The sequence below is a fragment of the Saimiri boliviensis genome, chromosome 7, assembly GCF_048565385.1.
Source record: "Saimiri boliviensis isolate mSaiBol1 chromosome 7, mSaiBol1.pri, whole genome shotgun sequence".
Taxonomy (NCBI): Eukaryota; Metazoa; Chordata; class Mammalia; order Primates; family Cebidae; genus Saimiri; species Saimiri boliviensis.
This window is the reverse complement of record NC_133455.1, coordinates 72,096,629-72,109,339: the sequence shown is the minus strand read 5'-3', so window position 1 is coordinate 72,109,339 and position 12,711 is coordinate 72,096,629. Positions and strand designations below refer to the sequence as shown.

Sequence of the window (12,711 nt, the reverse complement as noted above, 5' to 3'; positions counted from 1 at the left end):
GTAATCCTAGCACTTTGGGAGGCTGAGGCAAGCAGATCACAAGGTGAGGAGTTCGAGACCAGCCTGACCAACATGGTGAAACCTCATCTCTACTAAAAATACAAAAATTAGTCAGACGTGGTAGCTCACACTTGTAATCCCAGTTACTCAGGAGGCTGAAGCAGGAGAATTGCTTGAATCCAGGAGGTAGAGGCTGCGGTGAGCTGAGATTGCCCCACTGCACTCCAGCCTGGGGAACAGCAAGACTCCAGCTTGGGGAACAGCAAAAAGAAAAAAAAAAAAAAAGAATGAGATACATTTTTATGTGCTGATGTGGAAGGATCTCCAGGACTCAGTGTTTTGTTTTGGTTTGTTTGTTTTGAGGAGACGGAACCTTGCTCTGTCGCCCAGGCTGGAGTGCAGTGGCATTATCTAGGCTCACTGCAACCTCTGCCTCCCAGGCACAAGTGAGTCTCCTGCCTCAGCCTCCCAAGTAGCTGGGATTGAAGGCTCCTGCCACCACGCCCGGCTAATTTCTACATTTTTAGTAAAGACAGTGTTTCCCCATGTTGGCCAGGCTGATCTCGAACTCCTGACCTCAGGTGATCCACTCGCCTCAGCCTCCCAAAGTGCTAGGATTATAGAAGTGAGCCGCCATGCCCAGCCCTGTATGGTTTTTTGTTAAGTTTGTTTTTTGTGACAGTCTCACTCTGTCATCCAGGCTGTAGTGCAGTGGCACAATCTTGGTTCACTGCAATCTCTGCCTCCTGGATTCAAGAGATTCCCCTGCCTCACCCTCCCAAGTAGCTGGTCACCTGCTACCATGCCCAGCTAATTTTTGTTTTATTTGTTTATTTATTTATTTATTAAAATGGAGTCTTGCTCTGTCATCAGGCCAGAGTGCTGTGGCGTGATCTCAGCTCACTGCTACCCCTGCCTCCTGGGTTCAAGCGATTCTTCTGCCTTAGCCTCCCGAGTAGCTGGGACTACAGGTACACGCCACCATGCCCAGCTAATTTTTGTATTTTTAGTAGAGACAAGATTTCACCATGTTGGCCAGGATGGTCTTGCTCTCCTGATCCCATGATCTGATCACCTCGGCCTCCCAAAGTGCTGGGATTACAGGCATGAGCCACCTCGCCCAGCCCTGTTTTATTTTTATTTTTATTTTTATTTTTTTAAAGGTGCAGAATGGCATGTATAATACGCTATCATTTGTGTAAAAAAAAAAAAAGGTATGCGTGTATATATGTATTTGCTTACAAATGTATGTACGTTTTTGGAAACATCCACAAGAAGCTGCCTTATGAAAGGGGAACTGTGTGGCTGGAAAAGAGGAGAAGGAAAAAAAAAGAAAAAAAAGGAAGAAAAAGAAAAGAAAAGAAAAATCTACCTTAATTTTGAATAGTAATTAATTCTTAAATTGTAATCTACCTCAATGTTTCTCTACCTAGTGGCCAAGAAACAGAAACAAACAAAATATGTCTGTCTCAGGCCAATGTCTCTCATCTCTCTTTTTTTTTAATTTCCGTTTTCCTTTTTTTTTTTTTTTTTTTTTTTGAGACGGAGTTTCGCTCTTGTTACCCAGGCTGGAGTGCAATGGCGCGATCTCGGCTCACCGCAACCTCCGCCTCCCGGGTTCAGGCAATTCTCCTGCCTCAGCCTCCTGAGTAGCTGGGATTACAGGCACACGCCACCATGCCCGGCTAATTTTTTTGTATTTTTAGTAGAGACGGGGTTTCACCATGTTGACCAGGATGGTCTCGATCTCTTGACCTCGTGATCCACCCGCCTCAGCCTCCCAAAGTGCTGGGATTACAGGCTTGAGCCACCGCGCCCGGCTCCATTTTCCTTTATTATGTGACATAAGACTTACTGACTTTGTATCGCCATTTAAGTACTGTTCACTTTCTGTAATAGCATTTGGGTTGGGGATTGGTGTGTTTCTGGTTGTAGAAAGGATAGTTGTATTATATTAGGCAAAATTATGACCTTATTGTCTTTATTTGAAGATTTGTATGATCTCAGGAGATGTGTATGGGTTCAAGTTGACAAGAGGTGGGCTTGTGATGGTTAATACTGTCAACTTAATTGGATTGAAGGATGCAAAGTATTGTTCCCGGGTGTGTCTGTGAGGGTGTTGCTAAAGGAGATTAGCATTTGAGTCAGTGGGTTGGGAAAGGCAGACTCACCCTTAATCTGGGTGGGCACAATCTAATCAGCTGCCAGTGAGGCCAGAATATAAAACGGCAGAAAAATGTGAAAAGATGAGGCTGGATTTCTCATCTCTTCTCCACCAACGATCTCTATCCATGTTTCATGAAGCCAGGCATCCAGCCAAAGGGGATTAAATGCAACTCTCAAGCCAACCTTGCCCCTCCCCTCCCCACTAAACATAGGCACCAACACACCAACCACCCCACCCCAGCCCCCACACACACTCCCTCAAAACATTCCCAGTTACAGGATTCTAGAAGGTTCCATAGACGCATTAAAATGGAGAGTGCTCTCCAAATGCTGAAGCCAATTATACCCCCTTTTCATCAGGAACCCCTTTACATCAGTCTAGGCTGGGAATAAAGAAAAGAGCAGAGAGGGAGGAAGGGAGACGTTCTCAGATCTGTGAGTCTAAAAGATACCCAAGAGCCAAAAATTGCTGCATTTAGTAAACTCCTAAGCAGGGAAAGCCATGTGACATGAGATACGATTTCAGGGGTTCCAGGAAGGCCTGCTACCTACTTCTTTATTCTTAGCTGGGCTCTAAAATTCCAGGTCTAGCTCTTTATTTCTTTCTTTCTTTTTTTTTTTTTTTTTTTTTTGAGACGGAGTTTCGCTCTTGTTACCCAGGCTGGAGTGCAATGGCGTGATCTCCGCTCACCGCAACCTCCACCTCCTGGGTTCAGGTAATTCTCCTGCCGCAGCCTCCTGAGTACCTGGGATTACAGGCACGCGCCACCATGCTCAGCTAATTTTTTGTATTTTTAGTAGAGACGGGGTTTCATCATGTTGACCAGGATGGTCTTGATCTCTTGACCTTGTGATCCACCCGCCTCAGCCTCCCAAAGTGCTGGGATTACATCTTTATTTCTTTTTTCTTTTTTTTGAGAAGGAGTTTCGCTCTTGTTACCTAGTATGGTAGTGCAATGGCGCAATCTTGGCTCACCGCAACCTCCGCCTCCTGGGTTCAGGCAATTCTCCTGCCTCAGCCTCCTGAGTAGCTGGGATTACAGGCGTGCGCCACCATGCCCAGCTAATTTTTAGTATTTTTAGTAGAGACGGGGTTTCACCATGTTGACCAGGATGGTCTCGATCTCTTGACCTTGTGATCCACCCACCTTCATCTTTATTTCTTTAAGATATTTTTATTCAGGCCGGGCGCGGTGGCTCAAGCCTGTAATCCCAGCACTTTGGGAGGCCGAGGCGGGTGGATCACGAGGTCAAGAGATCGAGACCATCCTGGTCAACATGGTGAAACCTCGTCTCTACTAAAAAAAAAAATACAAAAAATTAGCTGGGCATCGTGGCGCATGCCTGTAATCTCAGCTACTCAGGAGGTTGAGGCAGGAGAATTGCCTGAACCCAGGAGGTGGAGGTTGCGGTGAGCCGAGATCACGCCATTGCACTCCAGCCTGGGTAACAAGAGCGAAACTCCGTCTCAAAAAAAAAAAAAAGATATATTTATTCCTTTTAAAATGTAAATTTCTTTTCTTTTTTGAGGTGGAGTTTTGTTCTTTCGCCCAGACTAAAGTGCAGTTGGGGAGATCTTGGCTCACTGCAACCTCCAGCTTCCAGTTTCAAGTGATTCTCAGCCTCAAGAGTAGCTGGGATTACAGATGCCCACTACCACACCGGGCTAATTTTTGTATTTTTAGTAGAGACAGGATTTCACCATGTTGGCCAGGCTGATCTTGAACTCCTAACCTAGTGATCCACCTGCCTCGGCCTCCCAAAGTGCTGGGATTACAGAAATGAGCCACCATACCTGGCCATTTTTTTTTTATTTAATTAATTAATTTTTTTTTTTTTTGGAGGTGGAGTCTCACTCTGCTGCCCAAGCTAGAGTGCAGTGGCGTGATCTCGGCTCACTGCAGCCTCAGCCTCCCAGGTTCAGACAATTCTCCTGCCTCCGCCTCCCAAGTAGCTGGGTTTACAGGCACCTTCTACCATGCCTGGCAAATTTTTGTAAATTTACTCTTGATTATACTCAGGATGAATTAATTGTGTCTGATTTTTTTAAAAATTACTGCTCCTTGTAGAGCAAGGCCAACCTGTGGGCAGTATGCCCAGAATAGACAGACTGATTTTCATGAAAATAACTAGACCAGTGGTCTTCCACTTTTCCTGCCTGTAGACACACGGGAAACACCACCATTATTACAGCTCTCATAACACACAATTACTCTGAATCAGACTGTAGCATGTTGTGGGAGGTTTCTTATCAGAATCCGGGGGAGTATATAGATAACTCTCTACGCTAGCAAACTCTCTGTACTCTCTATATTAGCAAAAGCCATATCTAATGTTCCTCTTCCCTGCCTCTGCCCAAGCCACTCCACAGGTTGGAGATCACAACCGTGATCCAGATTTTCTTGAAGGCAGGGATTCCCTTTAAATCTCCAACACCAAACAGAGTCCCTGGCCTATAGGATGCTGATGTCATTTGGATGTTGGTCCCCTCAAAATCTCATGTTGACATTTGATCCCCAATGCTGGAGGTGGGACACGGTGGGAAGTGTTTGGCACACGGAGGTAGATCCCTGATGAGTGGCTTGGTGCCTTCCCCGTGGTAATGAGTGAGTTCTCGCTCTATGAGTTCATATGACAGCTGGCTGTTAAAAAGGGCCTGGCACCTCTCGCTCTCCCTCTTGTTCCCTCTCTTGCTCTTTGCCTCCCACCATGACTGGAAGCTTCCCGAGGCCCTCGCCAGAGCAAATGCTGGTGCCATGCTTCTTGTACAGCCTGCAGAGCTGTGAACCAAATAGATCTCTTTTCTTTATAAATCTCCCAGCCTAGGGTATTCCTTTATAGCAACATATAGAGGACTATGACAGAGGCTCTTCATAAGTATTTGTTGAATAAACATAGATATTGACAAAGAAGGGAGAAGAAGATACTTGGGATCTGGAGATTTGGATGAAACTATTAGTAACAAGGAAAAATGTTATCCACTTCCTAATTTTGTCAACGCTAGCTTGTGGGGAGATAGCATATAAAATAGTGATAATACCTAACTCTTACTGAGAGTTTATGGTGTGCCTGCCATGTTACAAAGCAGTGTATATGCATCATCTCATTTAATGCTCACAGTAATCCTAGGACATAGATACTATTATTATTCCCACTTTATAGATGAGGAAAACAGGCTCAAAGAGGTCAGGTAGCTTGCCCACAGTCACACGGCGGAGAAATGCCAGAGCACAGTTTCAAACTCAAGCAATCCGATTCCAGACCCACCCTGCCAAGGGATCCAAGAACCGAAGAGCCAGTATTGTGTCAGAGCCTCATCAAGGCTTTTCCTTCCCCTCCTCCATATCCCCCCTCCTCACAATTAGGCATTTTCCCAAGTATTTCCAGACAGAACTAAAGCCTTTCATCATTCCCCTTTTCCAACCTCAATCCAATTTTCAGAAGTATGCAATTCTCCCATCCACCCTCTCCACCTCCAGGTAATCGAAGACTCTGTGAGGTTAATTAGAAATAGTCACAGAATCCCTCCTCCTCCTAGGAATGCCCCCGAGATCCAATCTCTCTCCCACCCCCAGCAGTCTGAGTGCTCCTTAAAGCCTGCTCTGAAGGGCCTTTCTTCAGAGTCCCACGGTCCAGGGTTCTTTGTTCTCCTTCCACCGCTCTCCGAGCCTCTCCGGTGTCTCCTCTTCCATTTGTGTATCCCAGCACCTTTCTGTAATTTTCTATCGTGTGTGCTGACTAGAGCTAAGTGGGGGTGGGGGGTTTAAGATCAGGGGTCCAAAGATGACCAACCTGTTCAACCCTCAGTAAAGCACTTGGCATCAGCTGAACTTCAAGTGCCAGGTCTGATTTCCATAGTGACACCCCTGGGGATTGTTGCCATGGTAACTCTGGAGAGACACTGGCCACAGTGAACATTACTTCCCCTCTCCATTTTTCCTTATGAGACTCCCCCGAAGCAAAGGAGAGCCCTGCTCCCCACTTCAGATATCAAATCCCAGGTCACCCCAAACAATACTGATTCTCCTCCAATAACCCGGCAGGTCCCAACCTAGCTTTGCCAAGTGAGGGACTCAATGGCCCAAGTTTCTTGCATAAGAACCCACTTAACCATCGGGAGACCTGAGGGAGGTAGGTGTGGACACTTGAATGAAGGGGAAAGAGAGGGAGAGAGAGAGCGAGAGAGCACATATGTGTTTCTCCACTGTCATCCCTCCCACATCTGGTACAGATGCAGCAGCCCAGCAGCAGGCGTTGGGACACCGCTGAGAAAGACCAAGGTAGAGGACAGAGAGACACCTAAATGGGTCTGGTGAACAAACGACACTGGATTCCGAGTGTGCAAAGAGCAAAACAAGATGGGCACCACACAGAGACAGTGACCCGCACACCCTTCTACTATGACTCAGGCCATTAACTTTGGCTAAGCCCCATCCCCCAGGTTCCGGGAAGAAGTCAGAGGAGTGGGGGAGAAAAAAAGGCACACAGAGCTGTCTCTCCCGCTTATTCTCCTACCCTCTAGCAAGCAGAACAAAGCCCACGAAGGGAAGGGAAGGGACGGGACTGGGAAGCTCAGCACTAGCCGCAGTGCTGCAGAGGCAAAGGGGAGAGCAGTCACAGGAGGGAGCAGGGGCTGCATTGGGAAAGCTTCTCCCTCCCACCTTCACGCTTCCCGCACCTTCCCAGACATCCTGAAGCAGCTTCCGCCATTAATTCCTAAGCCAGCTCCCCACCTGGTGGGCCCCAAAGAGAACGAGAGGAGAAAAGAGAAAAAGGAGCAGGAGTTTCCTTCCCTTATGGGGACCCTCCAGGGTCCCCTAAAAATCATGTCTCCTGTGACCCTCATTCCCTAAATGATGAATGAATAGTAAGTCTGAAAAAGCAAACTCCAAGGATGTTGCCTGAGACAAATGGCCCCTGTAAGCATTTATCTTCAACTAAGAGATTGACAGGGAGGGCTAGGGTGAGGGAAGATACAGAGCAAGACAAAGGTACAGCCCTACAGATATCAGGGAGAACAGACAAGGAAGTCCCAGCTGTGGAGCTGAGAGGGAACATGAATTGGCAGGGGGCCTTGGGCTTCTTTTCATCCCTCCTCTTCGCCCACCTCCCACTGTGTCTCTCCTGTTTAGCTGGGCCAACAACTGACAGATAGACACCACAACCCCTCTTCCCAACATCACCCCCTGCCCCATCCCAGCGCTCAGAGAGCCTAAAGGAGTTGGTTCAGACTTACTGGAAAAACCTTTCAGAGCAAGGAAATTGGGCCTAGAAGTTTTGCTCCCCATCATCACCCACCCCTGCTTCTCAGCCATGATGTCTCAGGGGGACCTTAAGCTCCAGGTCTCACAACTAATGCTGGCTGCCCAGGACGCTCGGAGAGGGGCCCCCAGAGTTGAACCAGGAATTGTTCTGCTGTTGTTGTTGTTGTTTTGTTTGTTTTTAGCCCATCCAGACTGAACAGACTGCAGGGCCAGAGAGGTCCCTGAAGCAAAGAGAAACAGAGGCCCTCTCCATGTGGTAAACACATACACAGACACACACACACACACACACACACACACACACACAGAGACACACACACACACAGACACACACAGACACACACACACACACAGACACACACACACACACAGACACACACACACACAGACACACACACACACACAGACACACACACACACAGACACACACACACAGACACACACACACACACAGACACACACACACACACAGACACACACACACACAGACACACACACACACACACAGAGACACAGACAAAAGCACTCATCTGAGTTAACAGTGTGGGTAAGGGTGCAGGGTGGTGACACACTGGGGCTCTGGGGGACTGGTAAGCAGGTCTCCCCAGAGGTGTGTTTACTCGAAGTCCCATGCTCACTGACTCAGAAGGCCCAGACTTCCTCCCCTTCTTTCCTGCCTTCCTTTAACAAACCTGTTTCCAGGTGCTCTGTGCCAAGCACTGTGGATAAAGATACCTAAGAAGCACCTCTGACCTTGACTGCCCTCATACCTGCCCCTCCCTTCTCAAGCTGACTTTCGCTTCCTGGCCTCGCACCCCTCAAGCCCTACAGGATTCAACCCCAGATCCTTTCTCCCCACACACAGCCTGAGGTCCCTACCAACCTAGGAAAGGGGAAGTGCGAAAGGCCTAGAATTTCCCTTTGGGCCATTACAGATGAAGGTGCAGAACAGAAACCTGGGGACACGATGTGACAGGAAGAGACGGGAGGTTTGCAGTCACAGATTGAGGTTCAGATCCATGGATTTATAGCATGACCTTGAGAAAGTTATTCAAGTTCTTTGGGCCTCAATTTCTGCATCTGTAAAATGGAAATATCGATACTACTTCCAAGTGTAGTTTTGGGGGTTACCTAGAATAACAGGCCCACTATAAATATTAGTTCCCTTAAGATATTCTCCTTGTGTAGGGCTGTCCTGATGAGATAGAGGTGGATGGCTACTTTTTATTGGATCCTCAAGGGAAATGATGAATAAGCAAGTACTTACTAGGATCTCAGGGTGTGGGCATTTTTCTTTGGGGGGTCAGTTGGGGAATCTGAAACGCTCTTCCTACTGTACCTGAGACTGAAAGGCAGATCTGATCTTAGGATTCCAGAGGCTCCCCCCAAGACTGGGTGTGGCATCAATGCATTTCTTTCCCAGTAAACCAGTCATCAGACCTGTTCCCCCCAACACACACACAAAAATTCAGGCTATAACTACTTTAGGGAATGATGGAGGATTTGATCTCAGAGTCCACTCCCATGCACATCTCTGCAGAGACCCTGGACTGTTCACCTCCCATCTAACCCACCCAATAGTCTTACCCCTACCTTCCTGAGAGGTGGGGGTAGAGATCTGAGCCAATAACAAAGGGAAGATGAGCTTTCTCTAGGGGAGGGGAGATGGAGAAGGGGAAAACATCAGAAAAACACGGGACTGGCTCTAAGGGGCGGAGATGCTGCTGGGAGCAGCAAAGGGGAGCTGGGTCTCCCGATGGTAGGGAAGTAGCCCCCTGCACTCTGCGGAGACTCGGCCGCTGGCCTGGCCAGGCCACACCCAGCCATCCTGATGCAGGGGAGAGGAGGGGCTGCGGGGAAGAGGATGAAGGATGAGCGGCGGGGAGGGGGCGCAGAGGGACAGGCAGAGACAACGGCTCTGCGTGGGGGAAAGATTCAGTCACCTGCCCCCTCCTCGAATTCCCTCCTGGGCGACACTCACCCCAATAACGACGCTGTCGTCCCCTTGGAAAATGGGGATGAACTTGTCTCCCCGCAGAATCTCAGCCTGGTTCAGGGGCCGGAATCGGCAGAGCACCTTGATGCTACATTCGTTGTTGGTCTCCGCCATGGTCGTCGCCGGCGTGGGGCTGGGACACTTCTTGGTTGCAAGGGTGGTGTGTGCTCCAGAGGAGGGGGCGCTCAGCTGAGGCCGAGGCGAGACAGGTGCTCGGTCTCTGGGGGCAGAGTTGAGGGCGTCCGGGCGAAGCCTGGGGAGCAGGGCCGGGGCGCGCTGTCTCGCTCCTGCGGCAGCGGGATGCGGGCGACCTGGGCGTCTGGTCCTCTCGGGCGCTCTGCCTCTCCGCCCCTCGCGCTGCAGCGCCGCGCTGCGGGCCTGGGCGGGGCCGCGATGGAGGAGCGGGGGCGGGGCTCCCTCCGCTGGGGGCGCTGGCTCGACGTCGACCCCCGAAGGGTGGGACCTCACCGCCCCTCTCCTCCCTCCCGCACCCCTAACGTTGGGAGATAACCTCGCCCTAGACCCTTCCCCACCCAACTCACCTACTGCATCCCACCCCCACAACCCCCGACCCGTTTGTCCCTCCCTCAGACTCCACCCCCGGGAAGGGATAAGGGGACTGAGACGGGCCTGTCGCCTGTGTAGGGAAAAGGGTCAGCAGATCTCCCACTCCCTTTATTCCAGGGCATCCCCCAACCCGTCACAGTCCTCTCTTCAAACTGAGGTCACACTTATTCTCCCCTTACCGCATCCCACACCCCACACGCACGGAAGCTGGACTCCTAACTCACTCAGCCTTCTGGGGGACCGCTGCCTGTAGTCCTATGGAAGTGGGTGTCAGATGAGTGTCAGGAAGGTTCTGGCTACTCCCTTCCCCTTCCACATCCAAAGGTGCACTCTACTGTCTCCCCAACGTACACACCAGGCCCCCAGTTTCAGGGAAGACAAACTCCCATTCTGGGTTATGGGAATTCAAAACCAGACACAATTCTTATTTTTGTGTCCTCGGTTGAGGATGGGATGAAGGTGGACAGGAAACATTTTTGCAAAAGAAAGGGAGGCAGAAAGCAGTGAAGGAGGGGCAATGATGGAGATGCGTAAGGTCAGAGAGACTTTGAAATCTAAGGCAAACACCTGCATTTGGGTTTCAGGCAAGTTCAGTGTGTGTGTTTCTTCCTGTCTCAGTAACCATTGGAGGATAGAGTCCCAACACCTCAGCCCCTGCTCCCACCCAACAACCCCCAAAAAATGATGTGGGGGAAGAAAAACCAAAGAAGTGCCAAGCCCAGAGATTCCTTGTCCTTCCTCCCTTTGGGTCAGACGCCTGCTGCAGCCCCTGGAAAGAACCACCAAGAAGCTGGCCAAATTGATTTTTCTCCACGTCACAGGCCTCTGCTGACCAACAGAGTTGGACTGCAGGAGTTGAGGTTCTAGGCCAAGGGAAAGGGCAGGGTGGATGGGAAAAGGGAGGAGGAGAGGAAAGTTCTGCTCAGCAATTGTCTGGTGAGTGTTTAAGGTCACTTAGACACTATGGGTCAAAAGTAAGACGCTGACAGCTGGCCAGACAAGACCTGACTACTCAGAACTCAGCTAAGCCGGGTTACACCTCTAACCCACCTTGAGTCTTAAGGGAACTGAAAGAAACGAGTCCAACGTAAGGAACAGGATAGGACTATGGAGATATGTAGTACTATGGAGAAAGGGATAGAGACTTGGGGAGGAGCCTGGAGAAAGAAAATGAGTTCCAAACTCAAGAACTCAATAGTCATTTGGGTTGGCACGATTTCTAAGTGTTGCAGCATCCTGCAAGCTCAGGAAACATCCCAGGAAACATTCCATCCTTGGGCCCCCAGAGGCTCCAAGGTGGCATCTGTAGTAAAGGAGTTTCAAAATGCCGGTCCTTGGAGGGTCACCGGTCAGAGACAAAAGTTCACTAAGTATGCCCCACCTCCAAAAGAACGATGTGGTGAGTTTTTTGGTTTCGTTTTTTTTTTTTTTTTTTTTTTTTTTTTTGTTGTTGTTGTTGTTGTTTTTGATAAAGCTAGATTTGGTAAGATTCAAAGGACTGTCTTTTATTCTGAATGTGTCCTTCCTGCTTTTCTACCATGTAATGATGGTGATAGAAAGTAACGATGCTATGCTATGTCTGTCCTTAAGATTTGTAGTTGTTTTAATTTTATTGAATCATAAAATTTAAAAGTCTGACAAAGGGAAGTAAGGACGGTGAATGGGTACAAAAAAATAGAAAGTATAATAAGACCTACTATTTGATAACACAATAGGGTGACTATAGTCAGGAATAACTTAATCGTACATTTTAAAATAACTTAAGGGTATAATTAGATTATTTGTAACTTAAAAGATAAATGCTTGAGAGGATGGATACCCTCTTCTCCATGATATGGTCATTTCACATTGCATACTTGTATCAAAATATCTCATGTGTCCCATAAATACATACGTCTACTGTATATCCACAATATTTAAAAACATTTTTAAATTTAAAAATAAATAAAAGTCTGAGAACTATAAACGAAATGGTTAAGAGCACAGAGAGTGTTCAGACAGACATGGAGACACCGCTTACCTATTTATGAACTTCAGATAGGATTGCCAGATTTGAAAAACAAAAAACAAAAACAGGATGCTCAGCTTAATTTGAATTTCAGGACCAGGCTCAGTGGCTCATGCCTGTAATCCCAGCACTTTGGGAGGCTGAGGCGGGCGGATCACCTGGGGTCAGGAGTTCAAGACCAGCCTGGCTAACATGGTGAAACTCCATCTCTAAATAAATAAATAAGAAAAAAAATTTTGAATTTCAGATACATAATTTTTTGTGTTAGTATACATACACATACCACACCACACACACCAACTTCTTATCTGAAATTCAAATGATTTGAAAGCCCTTACTTGAGAAGATTGCCTAACTTTTTCATTCCTAGCATACACTAAGCATTTACTAAATTTTACTTATTGTTATTTTTATTTTATTTTTATAAGAAACAGTATCAAGCAAAGTTCTTGTTGTTTTTGAAACCCTGGCTGTGTCACAATATGACTAGCTGCATGATTTAATCTAGTCATTTAATTCCTGGGAGCCCAAAACGGGAATTATAAATGTCCTTTCCCTGACTTGGTGTAAAAGTGAGAGAAAACGCTGGATGAAATACCTCCCCAAGGTTCGTTATTGTCGCTCCCCGCCCAAGCCCCGTTACACCAAAACTACACATCCCACAATCCTAGGCGGCGTCTCCTGGCCATTACCTCATTCCCTGGCCTCGT

The 12,711-nt window shown here is 48.0% G+C and overlaps 1 protein-coding gene across 2 annotated transcripts in view; it reads right to left on the bottom strand.

The window, feature by feature from the left end:
* The window catches only part of KIF5A (kinesin family member 5A), a 38,596-nt gene extending 28,794 nt beyond the window's left edge, over positions 1-9,802 (bottom strand). Inside the window, exon 1 of one of the 2 annotated variants that reach the window (XM_003926476.4) lies at positions 9,412-9,802. In XM_003926476.4, the coding sequence (XP_003926525.2) occupies positions 9,412-9,540 (129 nt within the window). In that variant the 5' untranslated portion in view covers positions 9,541-9,802. The remainder of the gene's footprint in view (positions 1-9,411) is intronic. The other variant, XM_074402805.1, reaches the window with a different exon arrangement.
* Positions 9,803-12,711: the final 2,909 nt, after the last annotated feature.